This window comes from Heterocephalus glaber, unplaced genomic scaffold, assembly GCF_053883595.1.
Source record: "Heterocephalus glaber isolate CG9 unplaced genomic scaffold, H.glaber_assembly_v1.0 deba00001446, whole genome shotgun sequence".
Taxonomy (NCBI): Eukaryota; Metazoa; Chordata; class Mammalia; order Rodentia; family Bathyergidae; genus Heterocephalus; species Heterocephalus glaber.
Window position 1 is genome coordinate 7,339,241 of NW_028258298.1, and position 27,119 is coordinate 7,366,359.

General features: G+C 40.9%; 1 protein-coding gene across 4 annotated transcripts in view; it reads left to right on the plus strand.

Annotated features, from left to right (window-relative positions):
* Positions 1–27,119, plus strand: part of Ets1 (ETS proto-oncogene 1, transcription factor) — a 124,314-nt gene that overhangs the window by 25,070 nt on the left and 72,125 nt on the right. For all 4 annotated transcript variants that reach the window (XM_013078832.3, XM_004862604.4, XM_087214302.1 and 1 more), the window contains one exon: positions 2,766–2,910. In XM_013078832.3, coding sequence (XP_012934286.2) covers positions 2,766–2,910 — 145 coding nt within the window. The remainder of the gene's footprint in view (positions 1–2,765; positions 2,911–27,119) is intronic.

The window sequence follows — 27,119 nt, forward strand, 5'->3', positions numbered from 1 at the left end:
ACTACTTATACCACCCACTACTATCTTACAAAGAAGGGCCCTACTTATATTACCCATTACCATCTTACAAGGATCTTCTGCTATAGGTAAACCATATGCACAGTGTCTCAAAAGAAAAGAAATGCAAGCAACTTGAAATTTTAAGCTCCTCTTCATACCGTTTAGAATAAAAATGGCCTCCCTTGAGACCCTAGTCCTCCAACTCTGATGCTTGATGTTGATGTTAAATTTTGAAAGGATCTGAAGCAATAAGAAAAGATGGAAAAAGGTACTGAGAGTACCAAGTTTGACTTATATGTGTAGAAAATGTGTTTTAAATGTACTCAGTTTCAAGGAGTCCTTCAAAGAGGACTCCTTTATTGTGCAAACTCAACAGAGTTAATGTGAGTAGTTATTCGAGGCGCTTACAGTATTAAAATAAGATGTAAACAGAACTCAGGAAACAGTTTCTGACAGAAGTTCAATAGTATATTTTTGCTGATCACCCACCTAAATCTCTTGTCTCCAAAGCATATAGCTGGTAAATCCACCAGTGTTCTGCTTACACTGTCACAGTTCTGTTGGCCTCTTAGCAGCAGCAGCAGGCTGGTGATGTTAGTCTCCAACATAAGACAACTCGAGGCATCTTTATTGGGTTCTCAAGGTGTTATTACATTTTCAGTAACTTCAGCACCCAGCACTGTTGGAAGATAAACAATCCAAGAGGAAAATATATCCAGCTTGTATTAGTTACTTTCTCACCACTGGGAAAAAATACTTAGCACCTACAATTTAAAGGAGGTGTGGTTTATTTGGCGTACAGTTTCCAGTGGGTTCAGACCAAAGCTGGCTGACTCCAAGGCAGACATGGCATGGTGGAAGGGCAGGTGGAGGACAGCTGTCCATCCCATGACAGCCTAGAAGCAGAGAGAAGGGAGAAGCCCTGGAAAAGAATACACCCTTCCAATTCATACCCCCAGTGCCCACTTCCAGCCGGGCTCCATCTCCTGACAGCACATTCAGCTACTGAAATCACTGATGGATGAATCCACTGATGTGCATAGAGCCTCTCACCATCCAAATACTTGGGGGGGAACCTTTCAGATCTAAACAATAAAACAGCCCTAATTTAAATAAGCTTATGAATATTATGGAAAACAGGTCCAAGTTGAGATTTTATAATATGTGCAATACCTTGTTCTCCATTTGGGTTTAAATCAATGTTCTGTATGCTATATATATATATATATATATATATATATATATATGTATTTTTTTGGTACCGGGGATCGAACTCGGGTCCTTGCGCTTGCAAGGCAGGCAGCGGAGCCACTGAGCCAAATCCCCAGCCCTATGCCAATATATTTTTAAGGCATTTTTAAACTGCTATTAAGTGGATGTACCACTGCAAAGCTGGGGATAGTAGACAATGAGTAACTGCACCTAACATAATAGTGCTGGATTCTTGCATCCTTGAGGAGAGGGTAGGCACAAGAGGCTCTTCAAATAGAGAATCCTATTGGGAGTTAGCAAGCTACTTTGTGGGCTGAGAATAGCACCTTAGGAGCTGCACTTACTATTACAGTACCATCAATAATTTTAATCACATCAAATTCTTTCAGAGTTTTGATTTTTAACTTGGAGTTTTTATGGAAGTTGAAGGGCCGTAAGAGAAGAGAATGAGAATAAAAAATAAATAAATGTGATGATGACCCAGTACAGATTAGCCTCCTATTCTCAAGAAATGTTTCCACAAATCTGCTGTTTCTTTTTTTGTTTAATATTTAACCCACTTTTCTAATCTGAAGAATATTAAATCTTATATTAAAATAATACCTACTTTTCATTGATAACCAGCTCCACATACAGTAATTATTGCATGTATATTATATGATACATGACTTTATTAAATATATTTCATATTTTATCTCACTTTTATATAGTTGTCTTATAGATATTATTTTATTCAATTCTGCTCTATGAGGTAAGGATTATTATTCCCATTTTATAACTGAATAAACTGAGGTTTAGATTAAGAAGCAGGCAAGGCTCCCTTCAGTACGTGGTAGATCCAGGATTTGCCTCTATGTATATCTGGTTTCATTTGGCTGTAAAGGATATAATTTTAAACACTGAAAAAAAGTATCACCTTCCACATATCATGTTTGTCTGTCTTAATGCAGGGTGGGATAGTAAATTTTATGGATTTTGTAAAATTAGTAAGAAAGTGGCATGATCATCAAATATTGGGGGAAATAGTTCTTGTCTAGTAACTGATGTCATTAAAGCCTATATCTACTGACTAATTGGAAAATGAGGGGAATTTATGATGTAGATCTCATGTTTTTGTTTTTCTTTTTGCATTTATCAGCTGCTAGTTCTATGTTATTGGAATGTCTTACAGGAATATTCTTTCACGGTGTTTTTATACAGTAAGATATCAGAGAAAGAAAAGGCCAGGATTGTATAAATTTAAATTGTATAAATTTAAAAAATAAATTATTCTGCCCTCCTTTTAACTATGAACTTCCTTTGAAGATTAGAGAAAGAGTCCTCAAATGCATGAAGAAATGGATGAAGATAAATGTACTCATAGTTTAAATTGGAAATTCTCATGCCCTGTGAATTTTGGGTGGTGAAGGGGAGTTAATGAGTAGTTGGTTATGTTGTATTATTTTCTATGGTTGATTGCATGTGATTGGATGGTATAAAGTCATAGTTCAATGACGGTGAATTTAAGGAGGCTTTCCTCCTAATATGTTTCATTTTCTCTTTCCTGGACACAGAGGCAGGGACCTATCAGCGCTTTTGAAGATCCTCGAATGCCCTGTGATTTCCAGTCCAATTATCACCAGCAAAGATCTTGCTTCCCATTCTGGGATGAGATGGCCACTCAGGAAGTTCCTACTGGCCTCGAACACTGTGGCTCAGGTAGGAACATAAACAAAAGCTGGAGATGAAGAGAGTTGAAGGACAAGGGCTGCATGCTCTGAAATAATGCTGCCATGGCTTACATGTGGACGGATGGTATTGTTCTCTGATGGAAAGTTCCAGGCCTTTTCAATAATTTTGTCTTACTTTATTGTTCAACAGGAAGACTAAACTCTAGAAACAGGCCCAAGAGGGATTATTTTGGGCCTCCATTTTGTTAGCAGTTTTGCTCACTGAGCATTTCCTGACACTTGCCCCCTAAGGCAGGGCTGTAGACATAAAAGCCTGCAAATTTTGCAATCAAAAGGGTAAACTGGAAAAACAGAGGTGCATGAATGACTTAGCCTTTTTACAGAGCAACACCTCTTCCATTTATCACCTCTTTCTGTCATTCTTTGTCTCTGCCCATGAGCAGTAGTACTCCGCTTCTCTTTCCTCTGCCTGCCTCTCCCCAGCCCTCTGTCACAGCAGATCCTCTCTTCTCAGCATTCCCTCCCCTTCCTGGTCTTACTGGTGAGAGTGCTGCCCCCTGGTGAACAGGAGTCAGACTCCAGGGAGCTCTGTGGAATACACACCTCTGCTTTCCCAAGGACCTCAGAAGTCTGAAGTCCTTGTCTCTGTTCTATTTTCTAGACTCATTCTGTTTCTTAAAAATACTGTTAGTCCTTGTTTACCTGCTATCATTTTAAAAAACTACAAAATGTAAAGCTTGAATTTGAGAATAACAAGATGATAAATTCAGATTTTAAATTCAATTTTCCATGAGACCTTGTTAATATAAACGTATCTAAATACCAAAATACACCAGTCAAAATTTGTGTTTTATCCAAGGATGAATACTTAACATGAGGAAGGTCATTGCTCTTACATATTGAATCCAATTCTGAGGAATTACATGAGTGAAGTCATGGGATTAGGAGAATCTCTAGAAACAAATGTAATTTTTTTTTTTTTTTTTTTTGGTACCGGGGATCGAACTTCGGTCCTTGTGCTTTTGCAGCAGGCAGTGAAACCACTGAGCTAAATCCCCAGCCCTGCAATTTTCTTTTTCACTGTCCTTTTACCTTCCATAACTTTATGGTAAACTACTTTTATGACAGTGGAGAAATAAAACAAATATTTGCTTTGTTTTCCATGCTTTACCTTTCATCAGACATAAATGCAGCCATATAGGGCACGTTGCTGTAGTGCTTGGTAGGATATGTTGTGTGTCGGGTATGGGAGGCATAGAAAGTTGCTTTGGAATTGCCTGGTTCCTCTTCAGGGCAAAATGAAGTCAACTCCTATGTTTCATAGTCTCTTGACTCATTAGCCTTTGATCTTTGAGGTATTTTTTGGCACCACCTGGGCTGTAGACATAACAACATTTATGCTAGCGCATTCTGCCTAGTATGTCAGTTCCTCTATGCTAAATCCAAATATCTCAGCTGTCTACCCATTACACAAAAAAGCTAGGAAAATTTTGTACCTGTTTGCACATTCACCTAGAGGACTTAAAACTTGAGAACATAAAAAGTTCTTTAAAATTCTAAGCAAACAAGATATTTATATAAGTAAAAGGTCAAATGGTTGCGTCAGTATTCATATAACCCTTCCAGTGCAACTGAGGTGAAAGCTACCTTGCATTACCTTTGGCTCTGGGTGGTTCTTCTGCTCACTCTAAGTTACATCTTTTTAATGGTTGAAGACATTTCCACTCTTGTCCATGGCCTCAAGATAAGAATGCCTCTTTGAAAGAAACAAAAACAAAAAAGAATGCCTCTTTGTGTTGGTCAGCTTTTCCACTGTTGGGACAAATACTGGACACCTGCAACCTAAAGGACAACGGTTGATTTTGGCTCAGTTTCACAGGTTTCAGTTCAAAATCTGTGTCCTCCAACTAGGCCTCACCTTCTAATAGCCCAATCAGCTTTGAACTCATCAATGGGCTAACCCATTGATGAAGTGATGGCTCTTGTGTGCCAGTCATCTCTCCAGGAGTCTCTGAGTCGAGTTGACAGGATTACTTGGTGCACTCTTCCTCTTAGCAAAAAGACACAGTCCTTCTCTTTCTCCCAAATGGAGAAGTACATAAAGTCCCAAGGGGAAAAAGTATTTTATTTCAAGGCCAATGAGACAGTGAATAAAGCTTGTGACCAAAGCCACTAGGTGAAACTGCCTTTAAAATGCATAGGTTTATTGCAGTATAATTCAGGCTACTTTACTGTTGTCAGATGGAAGTGGGAGTCACCGAGACCTTCGTTGCCACCAACTACAGCACAGCAGTGGCAGCTTCCATGGATGTTTGGTTCCCTACCAGTTAGTGGCAATCGCTTGGAAAATGTGGCTCCTATTGCCCTAGGTTCCCTCTGCTGGAAATAACTGGCAAGAACCCTGAGCCGCAACCCCCAGTGCTGTGTGAGCTGTCCAGATGAAGGAGATGCAGGAACTATTTCTGGGCTGTGGTCCAGCTTGCCTCAGTGATTGGTGTCATTTGGAAGGCAATCATGAGGTTATAAGGAAGGGAGATGAAGGCATGAACCAACCAATGATTTCCCCAGCTGTGGCACATTTTCTTGGAGATGTATTGACTAAAAAGAGAGAAAAACACTTCATATTTTTTTCATCTTCTTTTATCCTATTTATAACTTCAGCTTCCTTCCCTTCCTCCATCTCATGGCTACTTCCCAGTCCTGCTTCCCCCTCACATTTGTGCTCTCAGAAGGGATAAATGAACTTCTTTTGCAAGGATTACACATCTGTCAGTGACTGGAATGCCGACTGGAGGGGCCCTCAAGGAAGGACCAGGACCTCTCACAGCAACCTTCCTTGAAGTTGTTTCTATTTACGAAGGGCAGAGGCTAAGGAGGAGGAGAGGGAAGGAGTGAGGGTCAAGGAGAGAATGCATCTGAGAGAAAACATAAATGGGGAAAATCTAACCAGGTGAGGAGAGAGAAGACTCAGTAACCAAGGCTGGGAGTCACTGGGACAGAACAGTCAGTGAAGGGGTGTGGAAGAAGAAAGACCAGCTATGTGGAAGTAGACAGAAAATAAAGGTTGGTAGTATGGTAGAGGATAATAGAAAGAGAAGATGAAAAATGAATGGGAAGGGAAAAAGAAGTGGGGAGGCTGAGAAAAAAGACAAGGCAAGAAAGGGAAGGAAAATGATATGAAAGAGAAAAAAAGATGATTCTGGGGACATTAGCTATACAGCTAAAAAGGGAAGCCACATTTGCATGCAATTGCCTGTGCAGCTGTACATTTCTTCGGGACAATCTTGTAGTCATCATTTTTCTTTCATTTTTATCTCCTCCTCCCGTCCGCCCCTGCCCCCTTCTCCCTGTCAGCCTGGAGCCATTATCAAGAGCCAATGGGGCTGAGAGCTAGTGTTCTGCATGAATGAATGGGTCCTTTCTGTCTCAGCTTCTCGTCATCCTTCTGTCAGGGAAACTTGTGTATCAATGGAGCCCCTTACACAAGACAGGGCTGCAATGTCTGTTACTGTTTATGGTCTGACTGGAGTGGAGCCACTGACCCTGTCTCCTCTCTGGTCCTTCTCTCTGTTCTGTCCCTCACCTTCAGCCCTTTCCCTCGATCATCATAACAAGAATCATTTTTACATGTCAAGCTCTTTCTCCCTGTCTCTCAGGACTCACTAATGTTTTATTATCATTAACTATTACGACTAATTCCTACCCACAGCCCAGTTGTGAATTGACAGGATAGATGCAAGCCATTTTCAGGTGTAAGCAGTGAGCTTCAGATTGTATCTCAGCCCTAGCTGAAGTCATGCAACACATGTTTTCCCCTGGGAGCTAGACACTGAGATCAGAGACCCCAGTGAGCACCCAGGCCTCAAGGCCACTTACAGCACAGAACTGCCAGCGTTCATATTTGACTCAATTTTCCACTTATGAGGATCGTAATGACCATAGTGTATGTTGAAAAATACTTGCCAACACTGGAAATGCTTACTTGGCACCCTTCCAGAGTGATATAGTGTTAAATTGTTTTGCATTTCAGGGATTATTTTTCAAGTCCAGAGATAGATTTGTCTTGAATCAACCAAACCTGTGGATGTGAGGTTGCTGTCAAAGTACACTTTTGCAAAATACTTTCTTAGAGTTGGGAAGCAGTCTATAAACATAGAACCCCAACTGACCTTCATGAGAGTAGACCTATGGTGTTATTACCATACTACTCAATTTGAGAAACGAGACCATAGTGTTTTTCTTCTTGTGTAGTGCAGTTTGGTATGCTTTGGTTGCTGACTACAGTAAGACCTTTGATATCCTCATGCACAGAATACCTGCCTGCCGCTTGCCATTCTTTATGAGAAAGGGTAGACATATAATGCAGTGGTAAAGAACCCATACTTTGGAACCGAATTGCTTGGATTTTCATCAGGTCTTCTAAACTGTGACTTTGGACAACTTAATTTTGGTACTTCAGTTTTCTCCTGCAAACAGAAGTTTCTCATAGTATGCTCCCTAAACTAGCAGCATCAGTATTGTTGGAAATGCAATGCTTTAAACCCTACCCAGAGCTATTGAACCAGAATCTCCTCAGATGCAGCAGAATCACCTGGAGAGTTTGTTACATGTAAGTTGTAAGGTTCCACCCCCAGAGTTTCTGGGTCAGTGGATCTAAATTAGGGCTCAGGAATTTGCATTTCTAATAAATTCTCAGGTACCACGGATGCTATTGCTTTAGAGGTCACACTTTGAGAATCATTCAGTTAATTTATGCAAAGCATAAAACAGTGCCTCACTTAGTAACCGTGATATGAATGTTTGCAATTACAAACCATTGTCCTCAAGTGACTTCTGACTCATTGTCCTGTAATGCATTTGGGGAGTCCAAAAATGTCTGGGAAGCATTGAGTCAGAAAGTGACTCCCGGATTGGTTGAACACGTTGTGTGGTCAGTGCCACACACTGGATACTAAGAAGAGAGACAGAGAAAGGGTAAGGCCCAGTTCTTGCATGCAAGCAACCTTTATTCAAATGTGTATATCTACATGGTAGAGCAAATGGTTCATACATAAAATATCACATTTATTTATCACATGAAGTTTGGCAATGTCAATGAATGACCCCAGATAGTACTCTTTAAAGTTTCTTAAACAATTTTACTAATAAATGGTTGAACTGAAGAATGTCTTTCTCAAATAAACTTTGGAAGTTCAAGTGCAAGATAGTGTTGAGAGTCTGAATTCATAGTCGCTCCTGGAGCTTTCTCAGCCAGTGGGGCGGCTGGGAGAGATCAAACCTGGGCAATGCTTGGAAAGGGCGACAGACAGCCAGGTGGGAAGTTTCAACAGAAAAAACAGATGCCTCCAGCTTGGCTTTTAAGTGTTGAGAACATTGAGGGGATGCCAGAGAGACTTGTTAAATGGGGATTCACCTTGCTCTGAAATGTTTATTCTCGTAGCAGATTTGTTCTTTCAACTGACCATTTCAGAGGGCTTGGAGTTTTTTTTTTAAGTGATGTTTTAAACTCTATCTTCTGTGTGTGGATGCTTGTCCTCTTTCAGGCTCTGTCTGCCTTTTTTAGATGACCTAAAATTGTGTACATTTCATGGATGTTGTAATATTTGATGTTATAATACTAGACAAAGATCATCTGGGCCAGGGATTTAGCTCAGTGGTGCTACTGCCTGCCTCACAAGCCCAAGGTTCTGAGTTTGATCCCAGTACAAAAAAAAGAGAAAGTATCAAAGATCATCCCTCAGAGGATGCCATACTGTTCTTCTCTGAGAAGATTTATAGGTTGCCTTAGTGAAGTGAACTAGGAACCTCCTGGGACCCCCTGCTCCAGTCTCAGGATTTTATTTTCTCAATTTTTCAACTCAACTTCAAAATATCTTAAACTTTCCAGAGACAGTAATGTGCATCTCTTCTGTGGCACAAGACTGGGGCATAAAACACTAAGGGAAAAGGGGAATGGAAGCCTTCTCAGATGCTGACTTGTAGGCCTGCTGGGTGGGAAGGAGTGAGTGGTACCATCACTTAGGGTCTGGCCTTCCACAGAAGGCCACAGTTGGGCCTAGCTGCCCTGACCAGTTACTCCCAGGGACAGAGGAGCTTGTGGCAAGAAGAGCTCATCTCTGAGGGGACCTGAAGTTGCAAGGAGGAAATGCTGGAGAGAGGAGAAGCAGGTGGTCTGCCCAGCCCAAGCAGTACACAAGGAAGAGAGCAAGCCTGCTCAGAGTCTACGAACACGCTGTGTCATTTTGCCTGTCTGATAAGGAGGTGGCTGTGGGTGCCTGGCCCTCCTTGCTGTAAGTGAAGGGCATCACTCTGAAGTCACCCTGTTTACCAATGTTACATTATCTCCTACTTTCTACTCCCACCTACTGCTCCTTTGGTGGCTTTTGAGCCTGTACTATTTCATTTTCAAATGAATATGAAATATTCAAGCACTTTCTTGGCTTGAGGTTTTGGAGTACAAGTTGAAGGACCTGCAGTCCAGGCAGAGGGCTTAGTGTGGTGTGGTTGAAAGAACTATATCTGAGATGCCATTGGCACTGGATTTTTGGCTAAATTCCCTAAAGTTCCCCCTATTTCCAACAGGTGTGATACTTATTTTAAAGAGTTTTTGGTCCATTCAATGGTAGTAGTAGACTTGCAGGGTCACAGCTTATAGATGCTCCCTGCCTTCTTTTTCCTCTCAGCTTGGTGGGAGCATGAATTTAAGTGAGCCAAGGAGACTAGAGGTCCTACCCTTACCTAAGGAGTCTGGCCACTGCTCTCTTGCCCCAGGCTGTTTTTCTGCACCGGCCTCCTTGCCTATAACTCATTTTACTGGTGTTAGGGGAGCAGAGCCTGGGAGAACCAGAAGACAAGAAGGGCCAGGTTCTGGACTGGGGGGACCTCAGAAGGCCCTGGGCTGTTGGGTTGGGAAACGTCTTTAGGAACGGAAATTGCCCTTGCAATTTCAAGGAAGGTGAACGCTGAGGAGGAAGAGGAGCCTGCGGCCAGGGCTAGTGCAGCTACGAGTAGAATGCAAGGATTCTGTAGGCCTGATTCTTGCTTCTCAAACATCCTAGGAAGTTAATGGCATTGGACTCGAAATCCCAGGGGGCTGCAGAGGGAAAAAAAATGTTCTCTTAACTTTTTCAAACCGCAAATATTTAGTTCGAATTGGGAAAATGTCCCTGGGGCATGGAGTTCTTATAGGATCCAAGAAATCTGACCCCTCTTCTGGAGCGGGGGCAGGGGGTGGTGCGCGTGGTTGGCTGGCGTCGCCCTAGCCCAGTGAATGGAAATCCTGAGCTGGGTGAACGGGGCGAGCGCTGGAGCCGCTGAGGGGAGAGGGGTGTGTGAGAGCCGAGGGTGGGGGTGGCCGGCAGGGACAGCCTGTTGCGCTCACGGCTGGCCAGGGACAGACGCATACTCTCCCTCCAGATGTTCGCTGTGTTTATAGCTGCTGAAGCCAGAGACCCAGCTTCCTCATTAATAAGTCGCTTTTTTTGCACTGCAGCCAGGGGTCTCAGCCCGGAGCCTGCAGCTGGAGGCTGCGCCCCGCTCCCCTCCCCCAGCCTCGCGTCCCTAACCCCGACCTCGTCTTCCTCCCTGCAATCCTCCCAAAATACACGAGCACACAAAAAGAAAAACACCAGCAGATTTTTTATTTCAGAGAGTAAACACTTGGGCCACGGGGGTCTGGAGGTTATGGGAAAAGAGGAAACCATCGGGCTAATCAGGCAGCACACACTTCCCTTGCTGAAATAAAACAGAAATCATTGCTCCGCAGCGCTGGCGAGTTAACCCTGGCGCTGCCAGCCGGCTCCGAGCTCCCGGGTTTGCAACTGGGATTTTTCAGCTCCGGAAGAGGAGAGAGGCATGGACTGCCACGGCCTGCAGGGTCTTCTTGCGGGCTGTGTAGCAACTTTGCCCCAAGGTGGACTCAAGAAATAGACGGTTGGAACAGAAGAGATTTTGGACTGAGATGTAGGTTTTTTTTTTTTTTTTTTTTGCAAGAGGCTAGATAGATTGGGAAATAGCGAGGTAAAGGAGTGAAACTCTTTGGCCAGAGCACACGTGAGTCGCTACCATTTGGAAATGAACTAGAGTTGGGTGGGACTGACTGGGGTCCTGGTTTTAGCTCTGCCTTAAACCAGCTGTGCAGCCAAGAGCAAATCACTGAACCTTTCTGAGCCTCAGTTCCCTCATTTGTAATATGAGTACTGACCTCACTGAATTACTGTGAACCAGAAGTAACCATACTGAGTGTGGAATTTGCAAAGCCGCAGGTTGGCATAGAGAAGGTTCTCTAGGATTTCAGAGACTACTGTCAAATGACCAAGCTCCTGTCTCCCTTTCTCCCTCCCCTTCCTCCCTCTCCTTCCTTCCTTCCTTCCTTCCTTCCTTCCTTCCTTCCTTCCTTCCTTCCTTCCTTCCGCTCTCTCTTTCATTCTTTCCCTACCCAATGCCTTCAGTTTCCACCTTCCCTCATTTACCCCCTTGTTGCCTATCTGGAAAACATAAATATCCCATGGACAGAGGTCAGGGCTCAAACAGGCAATCTAATTGCACTCTGAGAGAAAACACCTCTCCTCTGAGGTGTGGGCAGCTGTTGGCAGTCCAGGTTGCCAGGGCAAGTGACCTCACCTTCCAGTTCAGACCCCCCGCTGCCTGTCATCATCTAGTCAGCCGGCGATCTCCTCCCTCAATCACTCACTTTTTAAAAATTTTCTCATTTTTCTCATTCCATTCCTGAAGGTTTTAGCTATGCTCATTGAAGAACTTTGAAAAGTTATTTGACTCTTTTCGACTTTCTTGCTATTTTAAGGAGACAGTACAGAGCCTGTTCATCCTTGCAGGTGAGATTAAAACACCAAAGGGCCAAGCTACCAGTTTTCAATTTCACCAGTCTTTTCCCTCCTCCTCAGACTCTCCAAAGTGGTCCTGGGGAAGGAGAAATCCTAGGAGTGTGAATATCTACAGATCCAGGCTTCTAGTTGCCTGTGTCTTTCCCCTCTGATATCGTACTTACCTCATGCATTTATTTAAAATCAACCCTGACCACTTTCTGCCAAGCCTTAGATCTGCTAATTCTCATAGAGCGGGAGTTCTTGTTCAAGATGAGTTTCAGAAATGTGTGATCCTGCTGCAATTACATGCAGGAATATTTCCAAGGTTCAAAAAAAATATTTCTAGTTTCCTCTGATTTTCCAGGAGGTCTGAGGTCCCCCAAGAGGGTAAGAATTTCTGTCCTAAGGCACTCTGCCATTCGGTAGCATACAGCATATTTTACTTAGGAAGGGCCCTTAGCAGATCTTGCTCAGCAGGGATGAAGTCACTGGTACAGGCTTCCTTATGATAAGTTCCTTTCCACTGTTCTGGTCATCACTGAGAAAATGTATTGCTTCCATCCCATTGTCTTGGCAACAAGCAAGCGTCATAACCTTGCCCAAAGTCTAGGCACATCCTTTCTTTCTCATTTTCAGCATCTTTTATTTCATGTTCTTTGCGATGACTTCTGCAGACACCCATGAAGGTCATGGGCCCATGATTTCCCTAAAGTAAACTGGAGGGGGTAATGTGGATGGGCCACTTTGTCCACTTCACAGCATGCTGAGATCTATGTCTTACTGACTTTCTAGTGAGCAATAGATTTCCCCATCATCCTTATCTAGTACTACAGGGAAACACTGTGGTAGAAAAAATGCCTCTAATATTTCCCTGCCCAACAATGTTTATAGAAACAACAATGGCAGATAAACCACTGGGTGTTGCTGACAATCCCAGCCAACTCCCCCGACCCTAGGTTACCCTGTGGAGTGTTAGCCCTCATTTCTGATCTTTGGCTTCTCTTGGAACCACTGACTGTAATATATCCACTCCTACAAACTCACTTATACAATGGAGACAGTTTTCAGAGCTCTCCAAACTAGAGAGGTTGTCTTCTACCCAGCTGCTCTGAAATGCCCAGTCATGGCTTAGCCATCTCTATCTTCAGTCAGGATTTCAGATGGACATTGCTAACTGAGCAGGCTCAGGGCTGGTGCTCTGCCAAACACTTATAGCTAAATGTTGTGTTGTGTAGCAAAAGTGACTGGCTACTTCTGGAAACAGAAATGCCTGAAGAGTCAGGTAAAGACTAGGGATAATAGAATAATTGTTGTGTTCACTTAAACCATGCCTGAAATATTCAGGGCTTTTATCAGTGCTCTGTGTTCTGGAAATTCTGAGTTTACATTTCCTGAAAAATAAAACCAATCTATCATGATGCAAAGTTTTGTTTGAATGTCCCATTTGGTATTTGTGCCCATCCCCATGTTTATGTCGCTTCTCTACTCAATTAAAAAAAAATCAAGAATAGCAATAAAGACGAGTTCATAGCCCATTCTTCTCCAATTAATTAGGAATGTAAATAATATTATTCTAGAAAGCTCACGAGAAGTCCTGACTTTTCAGAATGGCTTGAGAGGTAGAATAGTTACTGTTTCTAAATATGTTCTACAGGCTGGGGATTATGTACGTGTGGTCTTTTGCTCTTATATTTCCTATGAAGGTCAGTCATATCATTCCCACTTTACACATGAGATGGATGAGGCTGAGAAAGAGAATACTACCTCCTCCAAAGGAAACTAAGTGTATCTCGGAAGCAGAGAGAGAGAGAGCTGGTAATTAAACTAAAATCTTGCTCTGAAGCTTATTCTTTTGACCACCTTTGCCTGCCCAGACATATTTTTTACATCTTCATTGTTGCCTCCCCCTCAGTGACTAATATCCACCCTCCAGGATAAGAGAATACAGGTGTAAGCTTTCTTAATGTTCCCACAAGCCAGAGACCCTTGGAGATCCTATAGCGATGGAATAGGAAAACAAGCCACTCTTGCTCGATCGCTATTGCCAGATCTTGGTCTGACCTTGGTTTTTAAGAGCATGAACAAACCTGGTGATTTTCAGGCCTTCTCCAGAGAATGATTTTTCCTTTGTTGGACATTCATTTTGGGTGCCAAGAATCTTCTTACCCATTCACTTCTCTTTGCCCCTACTTCCCCACCCCCAACGGACCTGCTCTAGATCAGGCAGAGTCACTGAGCAAGACTAAGCCCTGAGAAGTTCCTGAAAGGTTATACCCTTGAAGCACTCCACAGTGTACACAGCACGTGCTGAAGTTTACACAGACTTCCCAGACCTCTGAATAGAGAGACTAATTGTGGGGAAGCTGCTTTTCAGCACACAGGATGGGCTGTTCCCTGTGGGTTTTACTATCAAAAGGCTTTTAAAAGTGCAGTGTAGCCATTGTTGCATATTTCACAATGAATTAAATACCATTTTTCTCCTTGCAGCTGTTCCCTGGGAGTGAGCCTGGAGCACATTTTTTTTTTCTTTTATTCCTGGCAGAAGATGTCTGCTGTAAAAACCCAAGCACTGGGGTAATGAGATTATTTGTGTGAATTCTTTAGGAAAAGCATTTCTTTATTTCAAATTCAATGTGATGTAGGGCTGCTGCTCTGGAGATGGGAAGAGGGAGAGCTTGGCAAAGAATGAAATTGAAATGTCTCTGAGTGGCATTGGGAGCAGGCAGAAGCTCAGGGCGCAGGGATTAGACTTCCAATGTCAGTACATTTATTCACATTTCCCTAGGGCACTTGATCTTTCAGCCCTACTTACTGGGTGATAGGGGAGGGATATATATATATATATATATATATATATCCCCCCAAGTTTCATTTGCTGGAAGCTTGGTCCCCAGTGTGTGATGCTGAGAGGTAGTGAGTGGGACTTGAAAGGGGTGCTGATGGGAAATTACTAGATCTTTAGCAGAAACTGGTGCTTTTCTCAAAGGGCATGTACTGGCTTTCTAGAAAAGTCCCTGGAAAGCAGGTTGTTATAAACCAGCCTAGCACCTCCCTTGAATCTCTTGCATCCTACCTTGCTGTGTAGCCTCTCCCTCTTCACATATGTATCTGCCATTGTTATGTTATCTGCCACGAAGTCCTCACTCACCAGAACCCAGCAGATGCTGGTTCCTGTTTTTGACCCTCCAGTACTATGAGCTAAACAAACCTCCTCTTTTTAAATTACTCATCTTCAGATAGTTTGTTACAGCAACACAAAATTACTAAGACACCAAGAGTCCATACTTCTTCTCTTACTTAACTTACTTCTCATCTTCAGATTTTTCATTGCCTTTTGTAGAAATTGGCTTTCAGACAAGCAGTGAGTTGGAACTAAGTATAAAATCAATTAAGATTAAATACTAGTGTAGACTTAACTCTTCTTAAAATATCAGAGAATGACCAGCTGTTTTTTAGATCTACTGAATACTAAGAAAAAGATGAGATTAAATAGCAAAAGGGCCATTTCAGTTAGCTAGGGGGAATTTGGATTTTGAAATGGTTTTAAAAGTGTTCATCAATTACCTGTCCACTCAAGTATCCTTCAGGATATTTCAGAAGTTTAAGTAATTTTTAATTGTCCTCTAGCTGGTTTTATCACATAAGATAAAAATTTCAAAACCTTTTGAGGCAACTTGAAGGAAATGTTTTGGGGGAACTTAACTGAGAAAGAACAGGTCAGATTTTCACAGTAATCTTTTAATTGTGTCAGTGAGACAGGTACAAGGGAGACTGGCTGGGTGCGTGGATAGGAGGATTCAGCCAATAAGTTTGGGGGGCAAGGAGAAACAGTTTGAAGTATAATTCTACATGTTTCTCATTGTTATCCTCACTTACCCTTTTGATTACCCCAATATCTATGGCAGAGGGGTCAGGTGAGGGTTGCTCATGTTCTCCTCCCTCAAACAGAAATGAAAACTCTGTAGGAAAAATGAGAGAGACTCTATGCTGCTCTGGTTGCCTTTGAACACAATCTTTGTTGCCTTCGTGGCTGCGACCTAGTGCTTTTCCAAGTACATAGATGCCATGTTTAATATATTTTTTAAAAATAATAGCTTGAAAATACTATACCTCTTTAAAGAAAATGTGTAAATTAAAGAACAGCAAGGGGGCAGGCACAATGGTTTGTCTCATTATCTGAGGGTTAACACTCTGAGCTGTTTCCATGGGTATTTTTTGTGACTGCTTTACCTGGGTCCCTGGATCCTGAGGCCTCAGGGATACAGCTGAGCCCAGTGTTTCTTTCCCACTTCCGTATCTTTTTAAAATTTTTATTAGTACATGTTTGCTGTACAGAATGATTACATTCATTGTGGGGGAGCTGGCACATGTACATAACACATCATTTGTTTTTCATCCTCTTCCTCTCCCCTCTTCCATCTCTAGGTCCCCTTCCTTTTTTGCAAAAGATCTATTTCCCCATTTGCTTATTATCTCTTCTTTTACTCTCTATTTATATTTTAGGGTTCTCATGTAAGAGAAACCATGTGATATTGAAGTGTCTGCATCTGATTTATTTCACATAACATCATGGTCTCAAGGTTTACCCATTTTCCTACAAATGACTGCCCTTGGTGCTGTCTTGGTGAAGAGTGTCACCAGCTCCCTATCATCAGCCTTGAATGCTGGTAACCATTGGCTGGCTCCTTTCTACTTTAATCTTTGGAGTGGCTAAACTTCCCTTTGTTTGCAAGGGGCAGAAAACTGGCTCAACTAACTTACATTCAAGAGGGAATTTATTTTTTAAAAAAATTGGGAATTTATTGATTTACAGATGGGATTTCCAGTAAAGCAAGCCTGGGAGAATCTAGGGAGCCAGGAAACCTTGTCCAGCCTCTCTTTTCTTCCTTCTCTTCCTCTGCTTTCCTCTGTCTCCTGCTTCTTTGTCTCTTCCTTCTCCTGCTCCTCCTTCTCTTGCTCCTCCTCCCTGCCTCCTCTTCATTTTCCTTGTCTTCCTTCCTCTCTTCCTTCTCCTTTCTCTGTAGCTCATGACTAGATAATGGGGATGGCATATGGTAAATGACTATGTTGGGTCTGGTACTCAGCCTTGTGACAGGAGGCATAGGAGGTACTGTGCATGGCAGTTCCACCACACCCATACTGTGTGAAAAAGGATCGGTTTCCTAAAGGAAAGGGGGAGGGGTCTTGTGCTGGAAAAAAAGGAAAAGACTTGAGAGAGAAAAGGAACAGGCAGATACCATATCCTCATATTCCAACAGTCATCCAATCCTGTCAACTTAGCCTTCCAAATAGCTCTTGAATTTATCCTATCTTCTCTATTATCATCATCATCAGTTCTTAAGCTCAGGCCCCAATTATGTTCCTATGATACTGGTGAATACTTGCAGAAATTATTGCACTATGTTGCAATATCTGCTTTCATCTTCCTTATGAGTCCTAAGTACCTTGAGGAAGGTTCTTTTTCCTTGTCATGTTCCTGGTACCTATTAGAATACCTGAATTATTAAAGCCACTCAATTAAGGTTTGTTGAACAAACAAATCATGATTATTAAATTCATATGTCAGGATGATTGTGATTACTACCTAGGATTTTAAAAATCAGCTAAGAAATTACTAAAATAAAACACACACACACACACACACACACAGTTCTACCATACTTTTCCATAGTCCACAAGACCTTCAGAGTCAAATCCAAAGATTGATCCAGAAGGCTGTTAAGGTTCCTCTAAGGCCAAGGGATGTTACCATCTGTTTCTGTGTCTGCAGTGCTTTCATCTCTATTGGTATCCTGGTCTATTTGTCACTAGTGGAGGAGTGGCTGGTGTCTTGGTTCTAGTGGGATTGTAGGTAATTCTAGGTTTCTGACTGATGTAAAGGCCCTTATTTTCATTAGAGCACTTTTAGTCTGTCTCCACCCAGGCAGTGCACATTTACTGAGGCCTTGCTCTGCATGATGAGTTAGGGCTGCTGAATTGGGTGGCACTCTTGTCATCAAGTAGGGAGCTCAGGCAGGTGGAGCCAGGCTGGGCAGAGTTGGATGAGCACCTGGGGAGTGGCAGCACTGGAGGAATGCTTCTGTAAAAAGCCAAATGTGGCATGGTTCCTTCTGTGTCCTCCAAGATACAAGAAGGCAGGACTCAAGGGAGTGGGATGAGCATCCATTTCTCCAAACTTGGTCAGCAGAATGAGGGCAGAGTTTGATTTGTGAAGAGGTTGTTTTACTGATGTTTAGAATAGTGGTCACACTGGCTCTGCTTTATGTATCTAAGACCATTGTTATTCTTTTCTTCTGTATCCTGTGCTGATTTTAACCTCCCTGGCCCTGGCCTGGCCTCTTCTCGGCCTTCATGCCTGCCTCCTAAGATGAGTTTAGGCTTCACTCGAGTCTTCTAACCTGGATAAAATGTTCAATTTCTGGGCCTGCTGCTCCTCCCTTCATTAGTGTTTCTGGTGTTTATAAAGCCAGGAGATAATATTTTTAGGTTCCATTTGGAGCTTTCTGAGCAGCTTCTCTCTAAGCCACTTAGGAAGTTCAGAAAGGCAGGTCACAGAAATGTTAGATGTTTTTCTGCTAAACTTGGGTTAAGCAAATAGTCTCAAGATGACGTTCATAGACCCCACTGGTCAGACTTCACTAGACAGTGGGAAATGCTTTCCCCCACTTTTATTCGTCTTGCCTTCACCTCTGGAAAAACAAAGTTGTCTTTTTTAAAAAAAATTATTTGTCTTGTTTTAACCTCTGAAAAAGCAATTATATTGAGACCAACATTATTGAGATATAATTCACAAACTATATAATTTATCTATATAAAGTGTATGATTTAAATTATTGTGCAACCATAACCACAGTTGAATTTTATAGCATTTGTGTCCTTTCTGAGAGAAATCCTGCACCCCATTAACATTCTCCATTCTTTCCCATCCCTACCACTTCTACTAAAATCAACTATTGATTTTGTTTCTGTATTTATGCATTTTCCATTCCTGGATTTCTCATTAAAACAGAGTCATGTAGGGCTGGGGATTTAGCTCAGTGGTTATGCCACCTGTCTCGCAAGCACAGGGACCCGAGTTTAATCCCTGGTACCAAAAAAACAAAAACAAACAAAAAAAATGTCATTTTTTTTTTTTTTGTGCCTGACTTCTTTCACTTAGCACAATAGTTTGAACATTCCTCCATGTGGTAGCATATAACAGTACATCATTCCTTTTTATCATCAAAACAATATTCTATTAGATGGATCTGGCACATTTTATTTATACATGATTTGGTTTAGGCTGTTTCCACTTTGTTGGTATTATAATACTGCTGTGAACCTTCATGTACAAATTTTTGCATGAGCCTGTTTTCATGTATCTTGGGTGTATACCTAGGACTAGAATTGCTGGGTCATATAATAACTCTCTGTTTAACTAGTTATGGATCTGCACACTGTTTTTCAAAGTGGGTGCCACCATTGTTCATTATTAATGAGGTATGAGTGTCCTAATTGCTCCATATCCTTTCCAATACTTGTCTGCTTTTTTATTACAGCCCTCATATGTAGGCCATAGTGTGAAGTAGTATTTAATTGTGGTTTTGATGTGCATTTCCTTAAAGATTAAAGATTTTGAGCATATTATTATATGCTTATTGGCCATTTGTATATCTTCTTAGGAGAGATGTCTTTTCAATTCTTTGATCCATTTTTAAACTGGGTTATCTTTTTACTACTGTGTTATAAGGTTCTTTATATAGCCTGGATACAAGTCTCTTATCAAATATATAATTTGCAAATGACTTCTCTCATAATATCAGTTGTCTTTTCACTTTATTATGTTACAGTTTACAGCACAAAAAAGTTTTTAGATTTGATATAGCCCAATATATCCATGTTTTTCTTTTGTTTCTAGTGCTTTTGGTATTGTAGCTAAGAAATCATTGTCTAACCCAAGTATGTGAAGATTTACACCTATTTTTAAAAAAGAGTTGTAGAGCTTCAGCTCCTACATTGAAATCTATGATCTACTTTGAGTCAATTTTTGTTCATAGTGTGAAATACAGTAAGGGGTAAAATTTCTTTTGTATGTGTATATCTGGTTACTGTCCACTGTTAAAAGACTTTTCCTTCAATGTCTGGCTACTAATAAAAAAAGGAATTTTTATTAGTGCATATTAGTTATACAAAATTGTGAGTTCCATTCTGGCACACTTTGAACACTCATGTAACATTCTTTGATCATTTCTCTCCACTTTATCCCCTTTTCCCTTTCCTCTCCTCCCCAACCCCTTGATTTTTCTGAAAGTCTCCCTTCTTTCGTGGCTCTATTTTTAAGAATGTTTTAAAATTTTTTATGTCTTCTAGATTCCCTGTATGAGGGAAAATGTGATATTTGACTCTGAGTCTGGCTTGTTTCACTAAATATGATGGTCTCCAGTTCCATTTTTCTACAAATAACATGATTTTGTTCTTTATGGCTGAATAATATTCCATTCTGTATATACCACATTGTCTTATCCATTCACCTGTTGATGGTCATCTAGGCCATTTCTGTAACTTAGCTATTGTGAATTGTCCTGAAGTAAACATGGGGATTTCTATAGTATGTTGACTGTAATTCTTTCAAGAATATACTCAGGAATTTGATAGCTGGGTCAAATGGTTGTTCTGGTTTTAGTTTTTTGAGGAAGTTCCATACTGATTTCCATAAAGGCTGTGTCAATTTACATTCCTACTAACAGTGAAGAGTGTCTTCTTTTCCTGTATCCTCCCTAGTATTTATTGCTTTTTGTATTCTTGGTCACTGTCTTTCTGACTGAGGTGAATTGGAATCTCCATGTAGTTGCCATTTGCATTTCCATGATGGTGAAGATGGTGAACATTTTTTCACATGCTTATTAGCCCTTTTGGGAAATATGTAGAGATTTTTAAATATATAAGCCATGTATATTTCTGATTGCTTTCTTTATCTATGGCATAAATAATTGTTTGTACTAAATGGCTCTTCAACATTACTCTTTGCTATAAATGAGTATTTTGAGAATATCTGATTTCAAAGCTGGCTTGGTGTGTGTGTCTGTGTGTGTGTGTGAGTGTGTGTGCTTGAACCTGAGAAAAATCCTGTTATTTTTTATTTCCTTTGAGCCAGACACTGCCAAACATTTTTTTATCCTATTTAAATTCTACAAAAATTCTGAGCTATTATTAGCTCAGTTTTACAGAGCAGTAAGCTGAGTTTTATACAGTTGAAGTAATTTGCCAGAAGTTATATTGTTTGTAAAGTGACACACTCTGAATTTGAGCTCAGGTCAGCCTGACTCTGCAGCCTAGTATCAAACACCATTCCCAGCCTTGGGCAAGTTCCATGAAATAATAGTAGAAAGGAAAAAGTAACATAAAGCAACCATTATATGTTCAATTTGTGAAGAATGCAAAACCTGGAAATTTAGTTATGCTAAATGGTTATCAATTTTCTCATCTCTAAAATAGAAACATTAACACCCTTCCTTACCTCCTGTATTACAAATAAATTAAGTGTTTAAGTTTCTTCAGTACATTTTAACTCAAAGAAGTCATCAGACTTTTCTAGAATAATTTCACCATACTTTTATGTATCAGTTATATAAGTCACATCTAAGACAACTTAGTGTGAATATTGATTTTTTTTTCACTTTTCTTAACTTGTCTTTGATAAGTTTCCCTCAAAAGGCACTATCAATTGTCTGGAAAACATCCTGAATTTGCAGAGTGTGTTATAGATAAGAAGTTTAATAATATTAATATGTTCAATTGGGGCATTCAGAGAAAACAAACACTTTGAATCCAAGGAAATTGGAAATACCTCTAATATTGGAGGTATCTGTACATACTGTATCTGAAATTGTTCCTCATTCCTCTTCCTTATCTTGCTTTTTTACTCTTTCTCCCTTCCTGCAGATGTTCACTTGCCCTTTGGTGAAAAATTTGGGATATATGACTGTATAATAATGGAACATTTCCCAGAACGTGTTGTTTGTGTGTTTGTAATGCTATGAAGTTCTAACTCTGAAATCTCTACTAGGACATGTTGCTACAAAATCCCAATATAAATGTATAAGTGGAAATAAAAACAATTGGTAATACATGCTCTGTGGCCAGCTGCTCTTATTTCCTAGCCCCCCCCATATTGTTTTCTGCAGCTGCAAGGGAGATGTGCAGCAGACATGGAAGGCTGTGGGCTGGTTCAGGAGTTTATTTCATGTCAGTTTCCCTCGCCCCCTAGTTCCCATGGGAAGGGAGCTGCCTCTGCTTCTCTATCCCTAATCCCCAGCTGTGATTTCACTCTTCCTCTGGTTTATTCTTGAGTGAAGGCAGATGCATCACTTGGTATCCTACTCTATCCATCTCCTAAAGACAGCTCTGTTCATTCCTATGGTGAGTGGAGATGGATGGAATTAGTGTGTCAATAATTTCATCATCCTCTACCCCATGCTTTCCCTCCTTTGGCCCCTACACATTCTTTCTTGGAGGAAAAATTATTACTCAAAAGGTTTACAGCATAAGTGATACGATGTCTAATAGGAAATCCTTGCAAATGATGACAAAAGACCTGGCAGGAGAAAACCACATTTAAAGGTCATTGAGTAGTAGGTGAGAGTGACTTTTGTCACAGAAATAATTTGAAAGAGTTGAGCTTATGTATACCTTCTGATTTGGGACCAAGTTTGGCAAAACACTCAAGAGTGTGTACACCCTGGATGGGTGCTGTGTGTGGAGTCTAGGATGCTTCCCTTCCTCCTGAGCATCTCTCAGAGATGCTTGGAAATGTTGCCGATGAAAGCACTTTGTGATCTTCCATACTAGAGCAAGTGAAGCATCATTGTTATTTCAAACAGTAGAAGCAAAAGATGCTCATTTGCATTTAGGTCTGAGGCACTCAAAGGATTTAACAGGACCCAAACTCTGAAGATAGTGTGAAATAAATGTTTGCTAATTGCTCTTCTAAGGAATTCCATTTGCAGAATTCCATGGGCAGCTTACCCTGAAGTCGTTGCTTAAATAACCTGCTAACTGGAATATACCACCGTGAACTGTCAGCATTACTGCATGTATAGTCATTCTGAGCTCTTCCTCCTCCTAACGAGAGGTTTCTTGCATGCTTCTTTGTCTATATTATGCCTTTTAACAATGTTCAAAGCTTAATTGGATTCAGAAAACAGCTATTTCTAGTTTATATAACGTATGCTATTCTCTAAGATATTATATGATATTGTTTACTCCATGTACTTAATTCTTGTACCTGGTATCTCTCCATGACAGTGTCCACATTTATAATACACATTTCTTATCTTGATTAAAGCACACTGACTGTATGCATCTAATATTTCTATTTGATTCTTATAGTGGTATTCACATCCATAGTCATTTTCAATAATTCTCTTTCAATCATGTTTTGTTTTCATCTGTGCTGTAAGAGTTTATTTCTACAGTGTAGGTTATTTGACCCATCCTTGATAAATTAACAGGTGTGACTTTTATAGGCTCAATGTTCAAAGGCTGCTTTGTATTCATGCCAAGTGGTATCTTGAAGGGGCAAATCTGTACGAAAATGTAGATCTTTTTGTCTTCATTTATTGTCCCATTTTCTACATGTCTTAGAGGTCTTGGATTAGTCTTTCTTTAGGCAGTGCCTGAGAATGGAGGTGCACTATCATAAAGAATATATAATAAAGAGCTTATTGCCAACCAGAGTCTGATTTTATAGCTTTTAATCCATTATTGTTATTATAAAGTGGACATTCCACTTTAACATTGTGGATGCTACCCACAATAAAGTGACTTGCAAACACATGACAGTGTTTTCTCCCTTAGTCTCGGGTTGAAAGTTGCAAACTCTTTTACTGATGGGATTATATATTAACTGAGTGATCATGGAATCTTCCTATGATGGTGTCAGCTTTCTACATGGAAGACACCCATAAATATTAGAAAAACTCATATTTTCAAAGGTTGAGTTTATGATGTTAACAGGGAAAGGACTAATCCAAAATGTCATTGTGCACAGAAGTGAAGTTGTACAAGAATCATTAGGTAGTGACTTTGGCTACAAGCCTTTATGTGTTAGAGGACATATGGATACCTGCAATATAAGAGCTATTTCCAATTTCGTTGGGTTCAATGACTGGCTGTTTTGAACATTTGGGGATCTGGCAGAATTCAAAATCTACAAGGTCTGATCAAAGCATACAGTGAATGTTTAAATTAGAATTCATTATAGTAAAAGATACGCTGCCATGATTCCCCTCAAAATAAGTTCCTCACTTCCTCACACACTTACCCCATTGTTCTGGCCACTTTCTGAAGCAGTTCTGGCAGTTCTTTTTTGTGAATGTTTTACTTGTACTGTCATGGCTTCCTCAATGTTCTGAATCAATTCAAAACCTTTAGCTTTCATGGTCATTTTGACTCTGAGGAAGAGCCAGAAATCACAAGGTGTAAGATCTAGGGAATGAGGTAGATGAGGACACACAGTAACTTTTTTATGAGCCTGTTGTTCTGTTAAATGACACTCAGCAGCAGCATTCACTTACAAAAGAAGACTTCCAGAACTGCTTCAGAAAGTGGCAGGAACCATTTTTAATGTAGTAATTAAAAAAAAATTTTAAATTCACCATATATTTTGATCACATCTTATATTTTGCTCAGGTACTTAAAATTTTCCTTTATTCACTGCTAATTTTGAGGCACATGAGTACTTCAGAGATCTAAATTGAATGTGGGATTACTTTATAAATTAGTTATCTACTCATCTGTGTGGGACATCTGAGAAAATGAGTTGTCTTAAAAACACTTAGAAGGCAAGATTTGTGTGGGTCTAAAGATGAGATGAGCAAGAGACCTCAAGAATGAATTGGTTTAATAAGTTAAGCTCCAGAAGTATTAAGCAGATGTAGAAAATGACTGGTTTGGTTTCTTTTCATTTTTCATTATTTAAAAATTTGTATATGAGGGAAGTGCATGTGAATGAGTATGAAATCTGACAATTTCAAAAGGAGATAACCATGCCATAAAATAGTAACGCCCTTTTCCAAACACAAAGACCATCTGTAGTGAAGCTGAAATTAGGCCCGAATTTACCATCTCAGATTGTATTTAATGTAAAATGGTTTCATGCATTCATTAATTCATACATTTATTCATTTCTCTTTTCATTTACTTCATTTATTCAGTTATTTATTCTCCCAAGATTTATTGCACATTCTCCATGTCTAAGTCACTGTTTTAAGCTGGAAATTCAAATTGGAATAAATAACATCTCTGTCCTTGAGGAATCCTGATTGTTTTCAACAGTGCAGTAAGTGCTCCATCAGAAGGCTCTGTGTGCTGACCTGGGGGCTTGCTGGTCCTGAGAACACAGAGGAGGAAGGGGCTGATTTCAGCTAGGAAGGCCCTGGAAACCTTCACAGGGGAGGTGATGTCTTTCTGCTAAGTTTTGACAGCAGGGACAGGTAGACAGGGGCTTTTCAGAAAGGAGAGAACGTGTTAAAGTGCACACGGTAAAATGCCAGATTCCAGCAAGTCCAGGATCTTTGGAGAGCCAGGCCCTCCTGTGGGGAAGGAGAAATGAGGCTGAGTGGTGGACAGGATCAAGTTTGATCTTTTGGGCTCTGCTTGGATTTTATCCACTTGGCAGTAAAGAGTCTTTGAAGGAATTTAACCTGAGGGAGTGGTTTGGGTTTGTTTGTTTTTTTTTTTGGTACCGGGGATTGAACTTGGGACCTTGAGCTTGTGGAGCTGGTGGCAGAACCACTGAGCTAAATCCTCAGCTGGACCTGAGGGAGTGGTATATTACTTGTACATCATGTTTAAGAGATCTGGTGGGAGTATTTGTTTTATCCCTGCTTTTCTATGTAATAAGGAAGTCTGTGGTCCGTCTTTCACACAGGTCTGAGTCCTCCTGTGAAGAGTAGGGAGCTGACTGTGTGAACCAGGGCTGCATGTCCCCCTGGCCCTATGACCTGGCAAAGGCAACAGTAGCACTTTTGGACTGTGATATGGGTACATTCCCTCCAAAGATTTTACATTGTGGTAGAAACTTTCACCTTCCCAAGTAATTTATTTTTAAAAGAATGTCACTTTGGTTTATTCCTTCAAGCTGGTGGTGATGACAGTAGCTGTGGATGAAAATGGTGCATGAATGAGCTGAATGATCTGGACGAGGGTGGCTAATTGGCAATGGGGGTGGCTTATGAAAAGCCGAACATTGGCTTTCTGTCCCTAGGCTCTTTGCAAAGGTTTTGGGCTGAGGGGAAGCTAATCAGGAGACCTGCATGCGGAGAGAGGCGTGTTATTTAATTAGCTTTACAATGGGCTGACTTGAAGGCACGTGGTGGTTTTAATAGAGGGAGATAGATGTCCTTTTTTGCAGGGCTAATTGTTGGGAAAAAGCAGGGTCTTTGTTCAGGCCCAGCATGAGGGCTCTGATCTCTTGGAGCCTAGGGCTGCCCCTGCTTATAATTTTAGACAGAGCTATTCAAGGCTACTCTGTAGAGAAAGGAAGAACAAGAACAGTATTGTGCATGCAGGATCACTGCCCAAACCTCCCCAAAGTCACTGGAAAAAAATAGAAAGAAAAGAAAAGGAGAGCCAGAGGACCCAGCCATGTGCAGTTTGGAGTATTTCCCCACCATTTATTTGCTATGGCTGTTGGAAGTAGCAAAGCTACACTTTCATCAACTTGGAGCTAAGGTAGAGCGACTTAACAAATCAATTAAGTTTGCTTTCTCAACAATACGGCTTTTGCCCTGCCAAAATGGAGTGGGCAAACTAGTGAAGAGACTATGTATGTTCCATGCTGCCAGCCTTAATGGCAAGGTGCCAGACAATGGTAGTGCCAGGATGCAAATTATGTAGCTGATGCCCCTAATAGCAAAACCTGTGTTGCTAGAGAGCAGTACTAGGATGGTTCTGAATGCAGCCCAAGGGGCAAGGCGAGGACTCCTTTGGTAGCTGGTCAGCACAAGTAGCCAACACCAGCAAAGAAAACTACATCTGAATTCCACGTGGCAGGTCCAATTTTGAGAGAGAAGGGGCTGCCATGTGGGTCCACAATTTTGTTACTAACATGCATGTGTATGGCACAATTACAGACGCTGATGATCACAGATATATATATATATATATATATATATATATATATATATATATATATATAACACAGATTAGATTGTTGGAAAACTTTTGGTTGGCAGAAGAAGAGACAGCCAAGGAAAGTATAGGATGAGATAATACAAAGAATGACTTCCTTGGAGTGGTTGCAATGGTGTTGACTAATGGCTGGTTTGGGGCATGCCTCAAGCAGCACTGTGCAGTGTGTAGATTTTGCTAACTTATTACCAGCTGGAAAGTCAAAAGGGGAGGCCATTTGCTTAGGAAGATCTCATTTTGT